This window comes from Gorilla gorilla, chromosome 9 (genome assembly GCF_029281585.2).
Source record: "Gorilla gorilla gorilla isolate KB3781 chromosome 9, NHGRI_mGorGor1-v2.1_pri, whole genome shotgun sequence".
In the NCBI taxonomy this organism is placed as follows: Eukaryota; Metazoa; Chordata; class Mammalia; order Primates; family Hominidae; genus Gorilla; species Gorilla gorilla.
In genome coordinates this window covers 11,930,828-11,952,403 of record NC_073233.2, presented here as the reverse complement: position 1 = coordinate 11,952,403, position 21,576 = coordinate 11,930,828, and the positions used below count along the sequence as shown (strand labels likewise).

General features: G+C 43.4%; 1 protein-coding gene across 3 annotated transcripts; it reads right to left on the bottom strand.

The window, feature by feature from the left end:
• Positions 1-4,256: 4,256 nt before the first annotated feature.
• On the bottom strand, positions 4,257-21,355 carry TRIM6 (tripartite motif containing 6). Of its 3 annotated transcripts, none has more exons than XM_055355275.2 (8): positions 20,976-21,355; positions 13,488-13,977; positions 12,589-12,684; positions 11,651-11,881; positions 8,819-8,841; positions 6,971-7,071; positions 6,655-6,681; positions 4,257-6,439 (listed from the first exon to the last, which is right to left on the bottom strand). In XM_055355275.2, exons 1-8 carry the CDS (start codon positions 21,119-21,121, stop codon positions 5,874-5,876), a joined length of 1,680 nt encoding a protein of 559 aa, XP_055211250.2. In that variant the 5' UTR covers positions 21,122-21,355; the 3' UTR covers positions 4,257-5,873. The 3 variants fall into 3 exon arrangements, with proteins under 3 accessions (XP_055211250.2, XP_004050604.3, XP_055211251.2); XM_004050556.4 differs by lacking the exon at positions 20,976-21,355 and adding an exon at positions 20,274-20,956; XM_055355276.2 differs by lacking the exon at positions 13,488-13,977 and having other exon boundaries at positions 20,976-21,040.
• Between the last annotated feature and the right edge of the window lie 221 nt (positions 21,356-21,576).

The following is a 21,576-nucleotide window of genomic DNA, read 5'->3' as shown; positions in this document are numbered from 1 at the left end:
TAGACTCCATTTCCCTAATTGTTTTTCATATTTTAATTATTTGCCCTTCAAATACTAGTATGTTTTCAAGATGGATAAAAATGAATCAATATTTTCTTTGTTGATTCCTTATTTGACATGAGCCTGTACCTAAGCTTGCATTTATTTAAAAAAAAAAAAAAAAAAAAAAGCTGGGCGTGGTGGCTTATGCCTGTAATCCCAGCACTTTGAGAGGCGCCAAGGCAGGTGGATCACCTGAGGCTGAGAGTTTGAGATCAGCCTGGCCAACATGGTGAAACCCTGTCTCTACTAAAAATACAAAAATTAGCCGAAGGTGGCAGGCACCTTTCATCCCAGGTACTTGGGAGGCTGAGGCAGGAGAATCGCTTGAACCCAGGAGGCAGAGGTTGCAGTGAGCCGAGATCCTGCCACTGCACTCCAGCGTGGGCAACAGGAGGGAGACTCCATCTCAAGGAAAAAAAAAAAAAAAAAAGGTTATTCTCGGCCTCAAACATCAACCCCATGAGAACCTGAGAACTAGCCCTTCACCAATCAAATGTAATGTTTCAAATCTTGGAACCCTAAAACCCCAAATTTATCTTCTAAAAGATGGTTGAAATAAACCTCGCACAGAATATGCCTTTGTTTTATCCCCTAACTGACTGAGTCTCTGTGAAGGCAAGGGCTAGACTGTATGCACAAAGCAGTTATACAGCAAATGTTTAAAAAACTGAGAGTCCCATGGAATCAAGATCATTTCTGACAAAAGGTAAAGTAGCAAAATATTTAAATTTTAATTAAAACTAAGTTAAAATGCCAACTCAAGCAGTAACTTGTTGGGAAAAATGAAGATAACTATATTATTTACCTAGAGCAACTACATGCCACTTACATACTTTTCTTTTTTTTGAGACAGCGTTTCGCTCTTGTTGCCCGGGCTGGAGTACAATGAAGACACAAATGGTTTAAAAGTAAAAAGATGAGGCCGGGCGTGGTGGCTCACGCCTGTAATCCCAGCACTTTGGGAGGCAGAGGCGGGTGGATCACGAGGTCAGGAGATCGAGACCATCCTGGCCAACACGGTGAAACCCCGCCTCTACTAAAAATACAAAAAAATTAGCCGGGCGTCGTGGCGGGCGCCTGTAGTCCCAGCTACTGGGGAGGCTGATGCAGGAGAACGGCGTGAACCCGGGAGGCGGAGCTTGCAGTGAGCCGAGATCGCGCCACGTCACTCAATTGCGCCATGTCACTCCAGCCTGGGAGACAGAGCGAGACTCCGTCTCAAAAAAAAAAAAAAAAAAATGTGAAAAGATATGTTACGAAAACAATAATCAAAAGAAAGCTGGGCTGGGCACGGTGGCTCACGCCGGTAATTCCAGCACTTTGGGAGGCCGAGGCGGGTGGATCACCTGAGGTCAGGAGTTCGAGACCAGCCTGGCCAACATGGTGAAACCCCGTCTCTACTAAAAATACAATATTAGCCGGACGTGGTGGCAGGTGCCTGTAATCCCAGCTACTCGGGAGGCTGAGGCAGGAGAATCGCTTAAACCCAGGAGGCAGAGGTTGCAGTTAGCCAAGATCACGCCACTGCACTCCAGCCTGGATGACAGAACGAGACTCCATCTCAAACAAACAAACAAACAACAACAACAACAACAACAAAAACCCAAGAAAGCTGGAGTAGCTAAATTAATACCTAACAAAGTAGAATTTGGAGAAAAAGATATTACTAGAGATAGAGGGTCATTCCATAATGAGAAAGGGGTCAGTTCGTCAACAGGATGTAACATTCCTAAATGTGTATGCTCCTTACAAAAGAGCTTCAAAAATCAAAAAGCAAAATCTGATAGAATTGCAGGAGAAATAGGCAAATCCACAAATATAGTTGTAAATTTCAACACCCCTCTCATAGAAAATCAGTAAGGATACAGAAGATTTGAATAATATCAACTAACATGATGTTTATTGAACACTGTACCCCAGGACAATAGAATACACATTTCTTTCAAGTGCAAATGAGACATTTACCAATATAGATCATATCCTTTACCGTAAAACAAGTCTCAATACAATTAAAAAGGATTCAAGTCATATAAAGTCTGTATCTGGACCACTTAAAATTAAATTATAAACCAATAACAAAAAGATACATGAACATCCTCATAGATTTGGGAAAAAATATAATTTTAAATAATTCAATGGTCAAAGAAGAAATCAAAAGGGAAAATAGAATCTTGAATAGAATGGAGAATATATCAAAATTTGTGAGATGCATTTAAAGCCACAGAAGGAAATGTATAGCTCTAAGTGCTATATATACAAAAAAGAACCCCATCTGATTTATTGCCTTGACGGTGATGAGTTTCACAAGTCAAAATGTATCAAGTTATATACTTTATGAAATGTATTATATGTCAGTTATATCACAATAATAATGTTAAGACAGTCCTCTTCCCCTAAAAAGATTATTTTTAAGTTAGAATCAAACTTACATGCCAGCTCTAACAAGCACTCAGGCTTGTTGGGAAATATTAGGATAACTATACCACATGTCTAGAACTTTAGTGACAATACAGTTCTCTTTTACAAACTTCAGGCTATAGAATGGAATTAACATAGTTCCAGAAAAAAGCTGAGATCCTGAGTCCTCTATAATGGGAAAAAGGATTACTTAGGGTTACAGGCAGTTTCCACCAAAATCTGAGTTTTCTTTCCCTTGAAATTTGATTGTACATGATTGCATACTGCTAGACATTTAAAAAAATCTTTACAGTTAGGTTTAGCCCTATGGCTATTCTCATTAATAGAAAATGAGCAGATATTACGAATCCCATCTATGAACTAAGGATTTAAAAAGCACGTTTTCTCCCCTAAGTTTTCTTCACCTTTCTGCCAGCTTCATGCTGTTACTATTCTGGGGTACAGCAAGTGCCACAAGATGAAAGCAAGCTTGGTGCATGAATCCCACATGGAACAGTGCCACTCACCACCAGTTACCTACACTCATGACCGATTGTTTTACATTAACAAGAAGTATATTTCTTTAGTATTTGATCCATTATGTATTTTTAGAGTTCTTTTTCATAGCAGTTGAGCCTACTCTATCACATGTCAAGAACAGAAGGCCTCTGTCAAGCCCCCATAACCCCTCAAGAAAAGGTCAGAGCTGTGAACTTACCCTAATAATTGTCCCCAAGTCTCAGATTGAGCAACCTTCCCCAGGTCTTACCTATAGAATTCCAGCAAGTACTTAGTTTGGCTTTCACTATTATCTAAAGTCATTCACTGGACAATACTTTGGGTTCTCCAAGTGAATTTACTTATAAAGTAAATATCACAATAAAGATGTTAAGAAAGTCCCTCTCCCTTCCAAAATCTTCTTTTTAAGTTAGCATCAAACTTAAATATCGGCTCTAGCAAGCACTCACATTTTGGGAAATATTAGGATAACTATACCACATCCCTAGAACTCTGGTGACAAAAAAGAAAAATTACTTATAAAGTAAATTCACTTGGAAAGTAAATTTACTTGTAAAGTGAGTTTACAGAAGAGAGCTGGGCTAACTCTTTTGCCTAGAACTTATTGTATGGGAAAATAAGTGGGAAGGGGATAACTACTCCAGCAGATCTTTCTCTTTCCTGAACTTCCACCAGCCCCATAGGTCCCAGTCAGCTGGCCCTATCTCCTTTTATATCTCTTCCAATTGAAATGCAGACCAGGATAAGGAGTTTGCATCCAGCCTCTGGGCTTCCATAGATACGATCTCCCAAATATTATAAAACGGTGCCTTAGAACAAACCAGTAGTGAGCTTTTACTATAATCTGCACTACTTTATCTCACCATAGACACCCAAGCTGAGCCTTGATAACAAATCAGTGTTTCATCAAACCACGAAGGAGCTTCAAGTGCCCAACAGACTGAGGACTAACGGCAGGGGCCAGAGTCTGCAGAATCATTCTCTGGTCATGAGCCCTTTCTATGATCTTCCAAATTTCTACACTTCTAGATATGTTGAGCTCTTCTTTTCTCTGGCATTACCTTCCATAAAAATGCCTCAGGGCAGCTGGGAAGGTGCAGGTTCTGTAGAGATAAACATATGTGCCTTGAAACCTCCTCTGTATCCTGAGTCCATAGGCTTTTACACTAGGGCTCACTTAGGGACAGAAATTTCATTATAGGATCTACTCCAGAGTTGTCCAATAGAAATACAATGTAAGCCACATATGTAATTTTAAGGTTTCTAGTATCCACATTAAAAAAGTAAAATGAAACAGGTAAAATGAATAACATTTTATTTAATCCAATAGAGCCAACATATTATCGTTGCAATACACAAAGGAAAAGTTATTAGTGAGATATTTTACATTATTTTTTGAAGTAGGTATTTGAAATCTGGTACATATTTTATACTTGGAGCACATCTCAATTCAGACTAGTCATGTATGAAGTACTCAACAGACATTGGTGGCTCCTGGATACCATATGGGACAGCCAGTGCCATTCTCATCCTTGATATTTGTTTCTACCCTCACATGTACCTCTTAATTTCTTTTATAGCTGGTTCAAAAAACATATTGCACCTCTCTACCAAAGTCATAGCAGCTCACTCAACAGCTGTTTGTTCCTGCGCATAAAGAGAGTGTGGAAAAGCTGGAAGAAATCATCCTCTTCCTTCAAGTAAGTGCTTTATATTGTTCATATTTTCTCTTTGTATTTTCTTTCTATTCTGAGAGAAAAATACGTATTGGATTGTTTTTCTCTCCCCACTACCCTTTTGTTTTTACTGCAATTAATTTGAAAGACGTATTTTTTTTTTTTTATTGTTCTATTGCTACTCTTAAATGTAGAGAGGAAGGCCAAAGGTTGCAGTGAGGATTGTAGTGAAGACTCTCTTCAATTTGAGTTTGAAGCTACCCAAATTATCATTATAATGGTTTGGTTTTAGAGCTCAATCCTATACATACTTATACAAAAACAAAGTAATTTATTTGCTTATTATTGCATTTTATAGAACCTGGCAAAGATATTAGAAGAATGTAAAAATACAGGCCAATTTCTTTCATTAACATAGATGAGAACAAAATCTAAACAATACGTTATCAAAATATATCCAGTATTGCATACAACAAATAATAATGGTGTATTTCAGCAAGTTGTGGTAACAAATTGAAGTAAATCAATGTACTAAGCCACATTAACAGAACAAAAATGATACACAATTGTCTCAATAATTTACAGAAAAGACATAGGTAGAATACGAGTTTTCATTTTATACAAAAACTTGTAGTAAATTAACAGATCAGAACTTCCTAAATTTGATCCCCTGCATCAATCAAAAAAAAACCTGCATCAAATACTATGCTTAATGGCAAAATACTGAAAGCGCCCCCTATCCACCTCAAGACCTGTCATCAGTCAAAGATGCTTACTCTCACCACTGGGTGCATCCTAGTACTGAGTAACTGTTTAAAACAAAAGAACTGGCCGGGCGCGGTGGCTCACATCTGTAATCCCAGCACTTTGGGAGACCGAGGCGGGTGGATCACTTGCGGTCAGGAGTTCGAGATCAGCCTGGCCAACACGGTGAAACCCTATCTCTATAAAAATACAAAAATTAGTTGGGCATGGTGGTGGGTGCCTGTAATCCCAGCTACTTGGGATGCTGAGGCAGGAGGTTCGCTTGAACCCAGGAGGCAGAGGTTGCAGTGAGCCGAGATTGCGCCACTGCACTCCAGCCTGGGCGACAGAGCGAGATTCCATCTCAAAAAAGATTCAAAAACCAAAAAACAACAAAAGAATTGAGAACACAGAAAAACAGAAGATCAGAAGGGAGAATCACATGCTGATAAGCCTCAGGGTACTTATCAGCAGTGGGTGGGAACAGAAGAATATTCAAGAGCTCGGACGACGCAGGGTCATAGGAATTACACAGTTGCAAGGATTAAAATATGGACAAAGAGTAGTGGGAAAGTAATATTTAGAGAAAGTGTAGATGGGGAAGCCATGGTTTGTGACATTATAAAAGGAGACAGTACCAGCCTCATAATCTAAGAAAACCCCAACACGGCGAGGGGGCACTGTCATGGAGAGAAGCAGGGAAGGGGAAGAATCCTCATAGGCCCTATATTCATGGTTATGCTGTAACCCAATCACCCAGTATCCACTCTGAGGCTGATACCTGGAGTAAGCACTGTGATTTTGAGCATAATGGTTGAAAGAGAATGTAGGTCCCAGTGAATTGCTGCAAACCCCCAGGATCCAGGCAGTCTTCTTGGCCACATCTACCTCCCAGTAATGCTTACCAGAGGAGAAGTGCTGGGAGCCCAGGACACTACAGTCATAATGCTTTTCCAGACAGGAAGGTCCAGATACTTTAGTTCCCACAAACCTCACTTGTCTCCGGTTTTTAGCCAGGACAAGATTTAAATTAGCTGTGTGTGGATTCAGGGTCACGTCAACTGTAGGAAAAGGTACAACATCAGCAGATGAGAATGGGGACATGGGTCTCATTATGCTGAGAAGAGGAAACACAGGAAGTGGTTGGAGGAACTGGAACTATATGGCGGGGATCGGGGAGGCATCAACACCTAGGACCTGTGTGGGTATGTCTGGGGAGGGCATGTGAAAGGAGATCAGAATGTGCCAGCCCAAAGAGGCCATGGCTTCTACTTACCCCAGTAGCTTTGGACATCTGTCAGCTCTGTAATGATGAAAAGAGTCAATAATGTTGAATAGGACCAATTGTCTCATGTCTGGTATCTCTCTCCTTACTACATTGAGGGGAATGGTGAGGAATCCTGTGAGGATGTCACCTGGCCATTTCATCTCCCCTTAAATACAAACCGCATCTTCTTCAGCACACTATGTCCCTCCCTCTGGGACCTCCCTCTTTGCCACTGTGCTCAAATACCGACTATAGCCTCTATCCCGTTTATTTCTTCCCATGACAGTAATTTCACATCCAAACTCTTTCCCCTGAATCTCCTTACCTCTAAACACTCGCAGCATCCTTTTCAGATCTGGGGCTCGGAACATACTTCTCAGCTTTGTAGGGAGAGCTTCTGGCTTCCTCAGGGTCCAGAACTCACTCCTAGAAAGGACAGGACTTCTGAGTTCCCACACTGCTGACTGTGGGTTCCTCCACCACCCATCTCCCTTACCTCCCAAGCCTACTGATGAATTCCAGTCCTCCTTTCTGAATACACTTAGCATCATTCTGCAAACAGCCCTGGCACTGGAGCCAGAAGAGCTAGACTAGAAACTATCATCTCACCATCTACATAAACTTGTGTAAGATTTAACTTTTTTTTTGAGAAGGAGTCTCGCTCTGTCACCCAGGCTGGAGTGCAGTGGCACGATCTCGGCTCACTGCAACCTCCACCTCCCGGGTTCAAGTGATTCTCCTGCCTCAGCCTTCTGAGTAGCTGGGACTACAGGCGCGTGCCACCACGCCTGGCTAATTTTCTTGTATATTTAGTAGAGATGGGGTTTCATCATGTTAGCTAGGATGGTTTTGATCTCCTGACCTCGTGATCTGCCCTCCTCAGCCTCCCAAAGTGCTGGGATTACAGGTGCGAGTCACTGCGCCTGTCCAAGATTTAACTTCTTAAAGTCTCATTTTGTTTTTCTGTTGTTGTTTTTAGAAAATACTATAATTTTCCTTTTTCTGTGTCCTAGAGGTGTTATGCAGTTCAGTAAAATAATGGCTTGGAAATCTTTTGCTACCTCTAAAAAAAGATATAAAATATTTAAAATCAGAGGGGTTGAAGATGTCTGGGTTGACAGGCAGAACACCAGGGGCCTATTGCTGGGGCTTTGAAAGTAGCAAGTGAAGGGGTTTCTTCAGAAGAGTCTGTGGGCTTAGGCCCTGGGATTTCTCAGAAAACCTTCAAAACAGCATTTTAGGATTTGCTGTCTCTGGGAATGTTATGCCACTAGCTGGAGAAAAGATGTCCTCACCTCCAAACGAAGAGTACAGATTTCAGAAGGGACGATAGGGTTCCTATTTCGTGTGTCTGTGAGGAGCATGGAGGAACCAAGTGTGCAAGCAGCTTGACATGTCACCTTGTTGGATGAGACTCTGGAGTATGTGATAGAGAACATGTTTGATTCCCGGGCTAAATTATTATCCTCAAGAGCTCGAGTTTACGTTTTTACTGGAATTGAGACAAAAGAAAATCTACTAGGGAGCAAGGCCTGGGAGAAAGAAAAACTTAAGGCAGATGTGCCAAGACCAAATTCTTAGACCTTGAGAAATAATGCAGATGGGAATGTCACTCTGATAAAATTCACGGGCAGGAAGTTGCAGTGAGCCGAGATCACACCACTGCACTCCAGCCTGGGCGACAGAGTGAAACTCTGTCTCAAAAAAAAAAAAAAAAAAAATTTATGGGCAAAGAAAATTCCTGTGTATTTTGAGGTAACTATAAACTTAAGAATCAGGGATGAAAGCAGGCACAGAGGTTTATGGAAAAGTACACTAACAGGGTACTTGGGGAGTCACTGATACTGCAACTCTTTATTCATTTTTTTTTTTTGTTTGAGGCAGAGTCTCCCTTTGTCTCCCAGGCTGGAGTGCAGTGGCGCAATACTGCAACTCTTTATTCTAAATAACAGTACTGTCCCCACCTACTGACCTCCCATCACCCACATTTTCCTACCAGAGAGGCCAGTTCATCCCCTTTATTTGGGGATGCCAAAACTCTCATGTGATGCGCGATTCAAGACTACTCTCTTGAATCTTCCCCACTCTGATTCTTCTTCCCTTTCCCACTGATCATGGGTAAAGGAATCATTTGTCAATCCAGGGGAACTACCTCATGTTCTCCTACACATACCTTTCTGTGACATCACTCACATCCTAGGAAGGAAAAAGACAGGTTAAGTCAAGGAGTAACAGGTCATGCCCTTATCCACCTTTCTCCTTCCATGTCCACTACCCCATGATATGATACAAATAAAGATAATCCTAATGTGGAGGCCACAAAGTAGAGAAAAAACTCAGGGCAGACTGTCCCTAAGAACCCATGTGAAGACATCAAAAAATAACTCAATTGACTCATCAGTGTCTTGATTTTTACAACATTGTGTGTGTGCATATGTGTGTGTAATGTTATGTATGTATAGCATGTATTATTTGTCAGGCATTGTGCCTGGCCTAGAGAACCTCAGATGATGAAGTCATAATTTCCATCCCTGAGTAGCTTACATCCTGTTCTGGTTGCTGAAGATACAGGCTCATGGACTTTAAATATGGTTGTTTCTCAAACTTCACCTTCTCTAACCCTCTACCCTACCTTTGCTGACTTCATCCATTTCCTTCATTTTAATGTACACATGGTGATGATTCTCAAATCTGTATTTCTGCTCAGCCCCCTTTCCTTATGATTTTGATTAATATATACACCAGCAAATGAGTCACAGGTACCTCAAATGCAAGATGTTTAAAAGAACTTATTTCGGCAACTCTTGTCTCCCTTCCATCCTACTGAATCACACTAGCAACCACTTAAGTCACCAAATTTAAACAAAATAGGAAATAACTACCATATATTCACCCTGGCATCCTATCTTTGCCCAAGTCAGTCCACTTCACATCCTTAATTTCATTTGGTCACCAGTTGTTCACCTTTATCACTGCCACTGCTAGTCTCATTTCTGTGGAATTGGCCTATTCCTTTCTATTTGGTCGTTTTATCTTGTGCTCCATACATCTGAATGACCCCGAAGAAAAGCTTAAGTTTGGTCCATATAATACAGGATTAACTATTTTCTCTGTATTAGGGCTGTTTATGGTGGCATTTCATAGAGACACGACTCAAACTGGCTTGAACATAGAATGTGGTAGAGGTGCTGTGTTTGTCAATTTGCAGTAAATATCCAGGATTGTATCAATCTTACATTGTGGCTGTACTGAGGAACTGAAATGATCAAATCGATGTGCTATTTCATGTGGCTACTTCTCTTATGTTGGCTTTATGTCCATATTTTGAAGCTTTTATCTTGGCTATAAAATATTTTTTTTTTTTTTTTTGAGATGGAGTCTTGCTCTGTCCCCCAGGCTGGAGTGCAGTGGTGCGATCTCGGCTCACTGCACGCTCCGCCTCCTGGGTTTGCACCATTCTCCTGCCTCAGCCTCCCGAGTAGCTGGGATTACAGGCACCCACCACCACACCCGGCTAATTTTTTTTTGTTTTTAGTAGAGACAGGGTTTCACCGTGTTAGCCAGGATGGTCTCAATCTCCTGACCTCAGGATCCGCCTGCCTCGGCCTCCCAAAGTGCTGGGATTACAGGCGTGAGCCACCGCGCTCGGCCTTGGCTATAAAATCTTAATGGGCAACAATTCACACAGATATGGAAAAGAGAAAGAACAATGTCTGTGATGGGAAAATTCTAGAAAGTTTATTTTTAGAAAAGACTACTCAAGTTTAAATGTCCATGGGGCAGTCATACTAATGAATGTGGAAGTGTCTAAACTAGCAATATGAATTGACGATTCATTTGCATTTAAAAAATATTTACAGTTTGAGGACTGTTGAGGAGCCAGAACAAAAGGTGAAGGAGAAAGTATCAGGGTAATAATATCAATGATGAGGACAAAAAGGCAAGAAGAATAAAATGAAGATGCAAAGCAGGAAGCAGTGAATGAGAAAAAGCTGTAACAGGCAGAAAGTGGCTACCCGTGGCTCTAATACTAAGACCCAAGAATATGTAAATAAACAATTATTCCACCAAGAAAGAAAGAGCAAGAGGAAAGCACGAAGACAAACAAAATATAAAGAATATCTTACACTCTGAAGGTTACAGAATATCACAAGCTACATCATGCCTCAAATTCACAACCACACTATTCATTCTATGCAGAAAATAGCTGCTAGAATTTCAACCTCAGTTCAAGTCCCTCCATCAAATCTCTCTAGGCTTGATACCTTGTAATCTGCGACCTACACACATACAGACCAGAGCCCAGACCTCCAAAACCAGTTCAAATATCAATTGCTACAGTATGTTAAATGATTCTGCTCTAGACAAGAGAGTGAAAACAAAGAAGGGCTGGTAAAACATCATCTCTAAGAATTTAGCTTGGCGTAAGTGTGCCTGTGACTAAGCTGGGTAAGAAGCACCTGGCAAATTCCCAACACAGCATCAGAGACAAGAGGTGCCTAATGAACAGTGGTTCTCAACTGGGAGAGCACTGTGTTCACCCTGGGGCTATCGTGGCAATGTCTGAAGAAATTTGGGGTTGTCACACCTGGGGTGGTGCTGCTGACATCTAGTGAGCAGAGGCCAGAGACGCTGCTAAGCATCCTACAATGTACAGGAGAATCCCACGCAGCAAAGAATTATCCAGCCAGAAATGTAAATAGTGCCAAGACTGAGAAAGAAAGAACAACATCACTGGATACAACAGATCTTCTCCACAGCATCAAATAAACTTTTAGACAACCCTTTATAAATAAAAATGGGACTTTCCCTTGCATTGGTACTCTGAATTATCTTACGCTTTACTCCATACCTCTAAACAGTTTAATAGGGGATAGGGACTATAGCGCCAAAGGAATGTTTTTTCTTGTCCCCGCAACGATGGTAGTCTGATGTCCCAGAAAGGAAGGAAAGTTAGTTTCTCTTTTCCTTGACTCTCAGATCTGGGCTCCTTCACAAGCCTTACCTGCAGCAGCTCCATTGTTGACCCCTGACATCGACGCTCCAGATCCGAGATGAGCTCTCGCAGCGACTGGGTCTGGTGGACCAGATCATTCTCAGCCTCTTCTATAATTCGTAGCCCCTTCTTCTCTTCCTGTTCCAGCTTTTTCAGCTCCCGCTGCTCCACTCTGTCTAGGATACTTCGCAGCTGATTAAACTCTGTCTGGATCCTGCATCTCTCAGGCTCCATCTGATTCTTCAGGAACAGGGAAGAAAAAGAGGCTGCTAGTCGGTCACACTGAGGGTCTCCTCTATTAAAAGAGGGAGAGTTGGGCTCAGGACTGCTTTCCAGGGCCAAGCCTCCCAGGGAGAGGGAGGGCAAATGCTGCAGGAGAAAGCCTTTGTAGCCTGTTCTTTCCTTCTTTTCTCCCTTCAGCTCTGCCCAGACCACTGGCCCCGGGCTGCTTTATCTAGGCCACCTAGACATCAACTGTGATTCCTGGGTGACGTTTAGATTCCAGGAAGCCTCCCTCACCTCTGCATCAGCCTCCTCTTCCAATTTCGAGTACTGAGGTGGAAATTACTGGCCTGTGACTAACCTGTCTCAGATCTGGGCTTCTTCACAAGCCTTACCTGCATTTTCCCTTGCATTTGTACTCTGAATGCAAGGGAAAAGCCAAAGAGACTGAAACTGTAGAGCAAGACCCAGAATTATGAATTGGGGCGACCCCTAGCCACGGTTCCTCTGCTATGTTATTGTCTCCTAGGTTCAGTTTTGATATATTTGCTATTTACCTCCTCTCCTCCCCCTGTTTGGAAGGAATATAGTGGAGGACCAGGCAAAGGGAAGCTCTTCTAGTCATGGCATCAGAGGACAGACAGGACAAGGACTCCTTTGCCCTCAGCTCCTATGACCTGCCATGATTCCTGCCCCAGGACATCTTTAGAAAAAGTCTCCCTTGCCTTCCAGGATGTCTTCTTCTCTCTGATAAAAGCTGTTAGCTTCTCAGCTTCCTGCTCCTCATTCTTCAGCTTCTTTAGAGACTCCTGAAACTTCTCCTGGAAGAAACAAATCAGGTCAAGCAGGATCAAGCCTTCAGCTGACTCAGTACCCAGACATAGAATGAATGGGACAGAGATTCTGCTAACCTCAAAAGAAGCCTGTCCTAACCTAGGATGAAGACTTGAGAGGGCCAACAAATCTTTTATATATACATGGGATGAAAACCAACAGGGATAGGCTGATTCTCCATCCCCCTTGGGAAGGTGCCTGACCACAAAGCACCTGTGGCTCACGCCTGTAATCCCAGCACTTTGGGAGGCTGAGGCGGGTGGATTGCCTGAACTCAGGAGTTTGAGATCAGCCTGGGCAACATGGCAAAACCCCATCTCTACTAAACACACACACACACACACACACACGCACACACACACAATTAGCTGGGCGTGGTGGTGCACACCTACAGTCCTAGCTACTTGGGAGGCCAGGCACGAGAAGTGCTTGAACCCGGGAGGCAGAGGTTGCAGTCAGCCGGGATCGCACCACTGCACTCCAACCTGGGCGACAGAGCGAGACGCCTTCTCAAAATAAATACATGAGTAAATAAATTCCTTTACCTTCCCTGCCAACGTATCTCCACACTCAATCAAGCAAGTACCCCTTTTACCCCGAGCAGCTCTATCTACTCAATCTGGAATAGCAAGTAAATGATAAAGAATCTATTCTTAATCAGGGAGGCAGTTTCCAGGTTCATTCTCTAGGTAAACAAAGACTACAAAGAGATTAGATCAGAGCATGATAAAACGCTAAAACCTGCCAAAGACCCTGTTTCTCTGTCTCCCCTTCCATCCTGGGGTCTCACCTGGTACTCCTGGGCAACCTCCTCCACGAGGAACGTGTGGTGACCACGGTGCTCCTGAGACCGCTCACAAAGCCAGCAAATGACCTTCCCATCCTCCTGACAGAAGAGCTGCAGTTTTTCTCCATGGTCTGCACAAAGAACTGCTTTCAGCTGCTTCCCAGGGCCCAGCACTACCTCTCTGAGCCGCCTCACTATGTTGGCCAGATGCCGATTAGGCCGCAGGTTCCCTGGCTGGTAGCTGGTCTGGCACACAGGGCAGCTTCTTTCCCCTTCTTGACCAATCACTGATTCCCTGCTATTTGGTGTGATGCAGGCTTGGCAGAAGCTGTGGCCACAGTCTATGCTCAGGGGTTCTGTTAGGAGCTCCAGGCAGATAGGGCAGGTCACCTCTTCTCGTATGTCCACCAGTACTGGTGAAGTCATTGTAGCTACTCTCCTGGCTCCTGCCTGCCCAACCCTGATTTCTAAGATGTTTCCTGCCTGTAGAGTCCTAGGTAGATGAACAAACAAAAAAAGGATCAGGGTAAGCAAGGAGGGAGAATAAAGGAATACTGACTGCCCAGTCCTGGATAAAGAGGTCAGACACCTGGGGTAACAAGGGCTTCTCATTCTCATATCCAATACGTTCTTTATCCCGGCTCATACAAGGCACCAATTTCTCCCCATATTAAAGCAGTGATAATTTCCTCTTGCTCCTATTGAATGGAGACAAACTGAGGCCCTGGAAAGGAGGGGCCTGTGTGAGTCACTGTCTGTGTGATCTTTTCTTTTTTTTCTTTTTTGAGATGGACACTCACTCTGTCACCCAGGCTGGAATGCAGTGGTACAATCTCAGCTCACTGCAATCTCTGCCTCCCAGGTTCAAGCAATTCTCCTGCCTCAGCCTCCCGAGTAGCTGGGATTACAGGCACGTGCCACAACACCTGGCTAGTTTTTATATTTTTAGTAGAGACGGAGTTTCACCATGTTAGCCAGGGTGGTCTTGAACTCCTGACCTTAAGTGATGCTCCTGCCTTGGCCTCTCAAAGTGCTGGAATTACAGGCATGAGCCACTGCACCTGGAGACTGTGTGACCTTTTCTCACCCAAAACATATCCTCAATGTTAAAAGCACCTAAAACACACTGCTGCCTCAGGATTTTTGCATTTGTTGTTCGTGATGTAAAGATGACCCTTCACTCTGCTATCTGCATGACTTACTAGCTTCCTACCTATTCCCTTATCAGAAGGGTCTGCTCTGACTAGTCTATTTAGAGCACAGCCACCATACAATCACTCTCCACATATTCACCTCATTAGGGAGTCTTGCTCTGTCGCCCAGGCTGGAGTGCAGTGGCGCGATCTCGACTCACTGCAAGCTCCGCCTCCTGGGTTCAAGCCATTCTCCTGCCTCAGCCTCCCGAGTAGCTGGGATTACAGGTGCCTGCCACTATGTCCAGCTAATTTTTTTTGTATTTTTTAGTAGAGATGGGGTTTCACTGTGTTAGCCAGGATGGTCTTGATCTCCTGACCTCGTGATCCGCCCGCCTTGGCCTCCCAAAGGGTTGGGATTACAGGCATGAGCCACCGCACCCGGTCTATTTTACTTCTTACACCACTTAATATAGATCTTTACTTGTTTGAATCCTCGCAGTGAAATGTAAGCTCCATGAGATCTGAGACTTTTTGTTCATGGTTGTATCTTCGGCAGCTAGCATAGAGCCTGACATATAGGTCCTCAACTTTTGATGAATGAGGGGGTCAGAACCCCCTCATCCTCTACAGTGATCATCTGTGACCTTTCCATGAGCTCTTTCACCTCTCTGCCATCACCTTTGCATCACTCTCTGGTATCTGCTCTCTAAGACTGTGAAAACACTTCCACTTCTTAACGGCCCTGCTCCACATAGAGCCCTCTCACCACATGCTCGCCTTCTCAGAAAAAAACCAAAGAAACAGCAATGGCCACAATAAGGGGTGGTAATTTTTTTGTTGTTGTTGAAACTGAGTCTTGCTCTATCGCCCAGGCTGGAGGGCAGTGGCACTATCTCGGCTCACTGCAACCTCTGCCTCCCGGGTTCAAGCGATTCTCGTGCCTCAGCCTCCTGAGTAGCTGGGATTACAGATGAGCGCCACCATGCCCAGCTAATTTTTGTATTTTTAGTAGAGACAGGGTTTTACCATGTTGGCCAGGCTGGTCTCGAACGCCTGACCTCAAGTGATCTGCCTGCCTTGGCCTCCCAAAGTGCTGGGATTACAGGCGTGAGCCACTGCGCCCAGCCTGGGAGGTAATATTTTTACAACTCATGATTCTGTAACCAGTTGTGATTTAGAAATCACATTCTCTTGCTTTCTTTATCCCTCATGGACAACTCTGCATAAATAAGAGTATTCTCCATTCTTTAATAAGAAGAGACATTAAGTGACTTTACACAATCATGCACCTTGTAAGTTGTAGAATTGGCATAACCTAACCTTTCCAGGGTGCTAGTTCAAAGCTTCGTCCTCAAACTCATAACTTTGACCAAAGACAGTCAGTGGTAAAGGGTGTGAAAGTCAGGCATGGACCAAGTGCTTTCGAAGTATGGAAATGAGAGAGATTCTATTTGATGATGGGATTTTGCCAGGGCCTGTCTTAAACTTCAGCAGGATCCTAAGGGGGTCCATATGTAAGGAGAGGTGGCCGGTAAGGCAGTTGAGGCCTTGTATCTTCATTGAGAAATGTGACCTTTATTCTCTATTTTTCTTGGAAGAGTTCTTGATAAATTACGTTACCATTGTTTAAAATCACACTGAGAATACTCTTTAGAAAATTTTTAAAACTGTTTCCGGCATTGAGTTATTTTCATTGGGAGCCATTTGTTCTGCTTGTCTACCTGGAGTTGTGTTTGGGCCACCAAAGAAGAGCCAGCTAACACTGCCTATGTGAAGCTCTGGCCCTGGTTCCAGGCGTGACCTCGCTGTTCTGAACAGGCCACAGTGCGTAGGGAGCAGGCGGAATTCTCGAACTTGTCTTTGGCTGGTTTCCCAGCAAAAGTAAATGTACACTGATGTAAAAAACATAGTCCGTGTGGGCCTAAACACAAGGCCCTGTAAATTGTACCAATTTACCCCCATCTTGAGGACCTGGTGGATTTAAAAAGTATATCAAACTGCCTCCCAATAACAACACTCCCCTTAGAAGAAAGGGCCTGAGAAAGTGTCTCAGGTAAGGGTAAGAAAAAGTCACGGGACATAAGCATAAGCCTCCTAGCGGCCCTGCTGGGGGATCTAGCGAGCCGAAAACAGGTTCTTGGTGCTGCCATCTAGTGTTCTGTGGTGCTTCTGCAAGTACTGGCCTGGGTCTTCAGCTTTGCCATGCTTAGCAGCAGCAACGCTCACAGCAAATATTTACAGAAAGCCCATTAGGTATTCAGCAAGAATTTAATTATTTTGTACATAATAACTCAATAATTCCACATAACAACATTATGAATGTCCCTTAAATCTCATCTCATAGTTGTATAAACTGGTATTTAGTAGATCCTTCAAGTGGCGGGGCCGGTGTTGAATGCAGATACGCAGGCTGCAGAGCCGGAGCTCTTATTACTCCCTTATATTCCTCATCTCCATAAAGGGTGCAAAATATAATTAACAAATTAATGAACTCTGTGCATCTAACTGGTAGCACTAATTGGTGTTACAGAAGTATTTACCTATCATCTGAGAGTCTGTTTAACCAAATTAATCACACCTGTGGGAACTGCACTATTATTTCCTTTGTTAATATCTCCTACCATACCCACATCATCTCACTTAGCACACTGCACTATAAGGCTCTATTGCCTTTGATAATAGAGGCAATAGAGGCTCTATCTTCCAGGTGCCCCAGACCTTAGCACTGCAGCTAACACAGGAAATGATCAATTAACTTTATAATGGATTGAAAATTATAACTTACTGCTGAGCTTATAGTTGGCCTTGATGTTGGCACTAGAGTATAGAAATAAATGTGCTATCTTATGAAAGTGTTACTGTTAAAAAATGATTGTGTTGGCCGGGCGCGGTGGCCCAAGCCTGTAATCCCAGCACTTTGGGAGGCTGAGGCAGGCGGATCACAAGGTCAGGAGATCGAGACCATCCTGGCTAACATGGTGAAACCCTATCTCTACTAAAAATACAAAAATTTAGCTGGGTGTGGTGGCGGATGCCTGTAGTCCCAGCTACTCGGGAGGCTGAGGCAGGAGAATGGCGTGAACCCAGAAGGTGGAGCTTGCAGTGAGTCGAGATCGTGCCACTGCACTCCAGCCTGGGCAACAGAGCGAGACTCTGTCTCAAAACAAATAAATAAATAATAATAATAATTGTGTTGGTATTATATTTTAATTGAAAGTCCAATTCCAATTCGTCTTCCCCAACAAACACATGCACACTTTCATTTCAGGCAAAACTGTATTTAGCGTACCCAATTCTCTTGAAGGAGAACTACTGCCTCATAAATGCAATGTAGTAATAGTCCCAAACTGAAAAGAATCCATGACATCACTAACTGGTAAATGAACAAACTGTGGTGTATCCATACAGTGGCATATTACCAAACAATTAAACTGTTAATATATACAACAAGATAAATCTCAAAAGCATGCAAAGTGAAAGAACCCAAACATCAAATTTAAGTTATTGTATGAAGCTATTTATGTGAAATCCTAGAAAAGAGAAAGCCGTGGTATTTGAAAGTACATCAGTGGAAGCCAGGACCCAGGAGTGGGAGAAAAGTTTGAACTGCAAAGGGCATAAGGAAATTTGAAGGGTGACGGAAATGCCCTTTATGTATCATGATCATGGTGGTGGTTACACAGCTGACTGCAACTGTGAAAATTCACAGAACTGTATGCTTAAAATTTGTAACTTACTAGATAGAACTCAATAAACTGACAGAAACAAAAAAATACAAGAAAAATTAAAGGCTTGGTTTCTGATCTTCTAAGCATAATGCAACTGTGTTGTCAAACATGTAGCCAGATATGGCTACTGAGCATTTGAAGTGTGGCTACTCAGAAATGGGTTGCTTTAGGTACAAAATACACATTGGATTTTGAAGATTTAGTTTTAAAAAGTTAAATGATCTTATTAATTTTTTTATATTGATCACACATCCTAATTGTATTTTGCATGTATTGGGTTAAATGAAATATATTAAAATTAATTTCACCCGCTTATTTTTAATGAGGCTACTTGAGTATGTAACATTACATATGTGGCTTCATTCTATTTCTAGTTCATTATATGTCTTTTTTTCCTATCTAATATGCACTGTAGATATTTATCTAATACTCTCTTTAGACAGAAAAATTCTTGAGCAGAAAAAAGATTTGTAAGAGTTGAGGTCTCTTGTCAAAGCTGAGGCTTGGGAAAGAAATTGTGAAGGAGGGGAGCATACAGTTAGCATAGGTTTGAGTGACCCTTGCCCACACACCAGCAAGCCCTCACTGCCCACTGCAGCTAAGTGCAGCCCAAGGGAGATATGGGAGGCTGCCAGTTTCCAACTGAGGCCAAGTCTCTAGAGCAGTGTGGATGGGCTGAGAGAAGGCATTCTGACTGTGAGGAGTGCAGACGAGAAGAGCCTGCAGTCCCAGAGCCCAGTGCATCAAATTAGCAGAAGAAAGAGCCCAAATTCACAAGCAGGTGGGACCAATTAAATCAGAACCAGACGCCTGAAAAAGGTCTGCTAACTAGCAACACTGCAACCACTTGGAGTTCTTTATGCAGAATCTCAGTCTTTCCTGGAATGATTCAGAATCTGCACTTTAGTATTAAAGTTCTCTAGGTGATTCTTAGGCACATTAAGGCTTCAGAAGCACTGCCTTAGATAAAGGACCTTCTTTCCCAGGTGGATACAATTTAGGGTGCAAAACAGCTAGAAGCGGGAGGGGGACAGAGAATGGCCTGCTATTTAGATATGAAGCATCTTTTAGAATGGAAGCTTGCATCGATATCAAAATGGCTTTCAGAATAAAAATCAGTGACTCAGCAGGGGATACTGGGGCTGGTGTAGGCTGGGGGTTCAGAGTTAGGAATGACAGAGCGGGCCTGTCCACCAGCTGGGAGCCCTAGTGAAAGTGGAATAAAATAGGTGGCAGTTGCATTTATAAGTGAGTTGGGCATGAGTTCTTGCACTTTAGGAATAACATTTGTTTTATCTTTGTGTAGGGTTATATTTAACCTATTATCTGCAATTGATTATCTAACAGGACTCAATAAATATTTGAATTGGAACATAATCAGTTTCAAAACAAAAAATTTAATTTCCACTTCAAAAGAATTTCTACCCCCTGCATTTCAGAAACCTATAATTTAAAAATTGTTTTGATTGTGCATTTTTTTAAAGCTAGGCATGGAGTTTGCCAGTAATAATGACCATAATTTGTGTCAGGCAGCCTCCTACGTGTTTAAATCTGTCTCACTTAATCCTCACCAAAACTCTAAGATATACATATTACTCCGTCCATCTTACAGATGGAAGAAACTAAAGCTCAAAGAAGTCAAGTTAACAGTCTTCGGGCACACAGCCAGTGTCTGTCAGAGTCAGGATTTGAACACATGCAGTCTGGCTGCGGCATCTATGCTCCTAACCACACATTTCTGTCTCTATTGACTGACTAATTAAAAATAAAATGTCTCTAACCTCAGTGGGGTCATTTGCAGTGAGAAAGAAAAAGAAATAAAGATATAATGAGTTCCGAAAGGGAAAGGACCTTATCTCTTTCACTGCCCTGTCACCTCTGCCAGAAGTGACAATAAGAGCCAGTCAACAGAACGGTAGACATACCTCTCTGACCCGCACATCTGGGGAATGAGAAGCCAAGAAGTTCCAGATGTAAGCAATATCAGGTGGTCAAAGCTCTTCAGAGCAATCCAAGGCACCTTAAACTAATCTTAAGGAACAGAGCGCGCTCACTCGGCTTTTATCTAAACTCAACCACGCATGACTCTGCTCCGTTCCGTTCCGAGAAAGGCAGGGGATCCCTCCTCCGCCAGCCTTTGGCCGCTGAACGGACAGACCCACAGGTCAGGAGTTTGCGGAAGGCTCATCTCCCAACTCCTTCTGGGAGGAGTCGGGCCGCCTGGGGTGGGGGATAAATGGTGCTCACTTCCTGGAGCGGCCAGGCTGGAGATGGGGGAGGGGATGAGGGAAGGGGGAAGGAGGAAGGGGGGAAGGGATGCTGACCCTGAATCCACGCCTGACAAAATGGTTTGCAGTGATTCCCTAAAGCAGTTTCCAGAGCTGCCTCCTCTACATACTTTAGCTTGTAGAATAGAGGTTTAACTCTCTTTACATGGCCTATTCCCAGCTGCAAAGGTGCCTCTTCTGTGCTCCCTTCCCAAACTTGAGTTAACTTGAAAATGCAGAAGTCTCCCTCATTCTTCTTTCACCCGTGAACCACCCCCAACCCGACCTGCAGAGCGGGTCAAACTCTCCAGACAAGTGGGGACAGCGGGAGCTGGCCAGAAAATAAACTTGCTCACGAACCTGGAATCTGTGGCCTGGATCAGAGCCGAGGACTTGAAGCAGCCGCGTCCTCCACCCAGGCCGAAAGACTCAGGGGGGAAGGGGCGGTGCCTGGGGAGGAGGAGGGTCAAATTGTCCAGCCCCGCAGGAGATCCAGCCGATTCCATGGGTGTGGTCACCAGTGACCCCTCAGGTGGTAAGGGAGATGGAGATAGTTTCTGAGGCCAGGCGCGGTGGTTCACCCCTGTAATCCCAGCACTTTGGGAGGCCGAGGCGGGCGGATCACGAGGTCAGGAGATTGAGACCATCCCGGCCAACATGATGAAACCCTGTCTCTACTAAAAATACAAAAATTAGCTGGGCGCGCCTGTAGTCCTAGCTACTCGGGAGGCTGAGGCAGGAGAATCGCTTGAACCCGGGAGGTGGAGGTTGCACTCCAGCCTGGAGACAGAGCGAGACTCTCTCTCAAAAAAAAAAAAAAAAAAAGAATTTTTGAAGGTAGCAACGCAAAGCTGTTCATCTTACCTGATGAACGGCAAATCCGGAGGCCTTTGAGAACACCAGGCCAGAGATGACCCTTGTAAATTGTCTGCAGTGTACTGTAGCTTTCTAATATCATATC

Excerpts from the sequence above, each read along its gene's own strand:
- TRIM6 (XM_055355275.2), bottom strand. The coding sequence starts at position 21,121 with ATGGAATCGGCTGGATCTCCTGCGGGGCTGGACAATTTGACCCTCCTC. Across the intron at positions 11,882-12,588 it reads AGAAGAAGACATCCTGGAAG|AATCAGATGGAGCCTGAGAG; the intron begins GCAAGGGAGACT and ends CTGTTCCTGAAG. Across the intron at positions 6,440-6,654 it reads AGATGTCCAAAGCTACTGGG|TTGACGTGACCCTGAATCCA; the intron begins GTAAGTAGAAGC and ends CTTTTCCTACAG.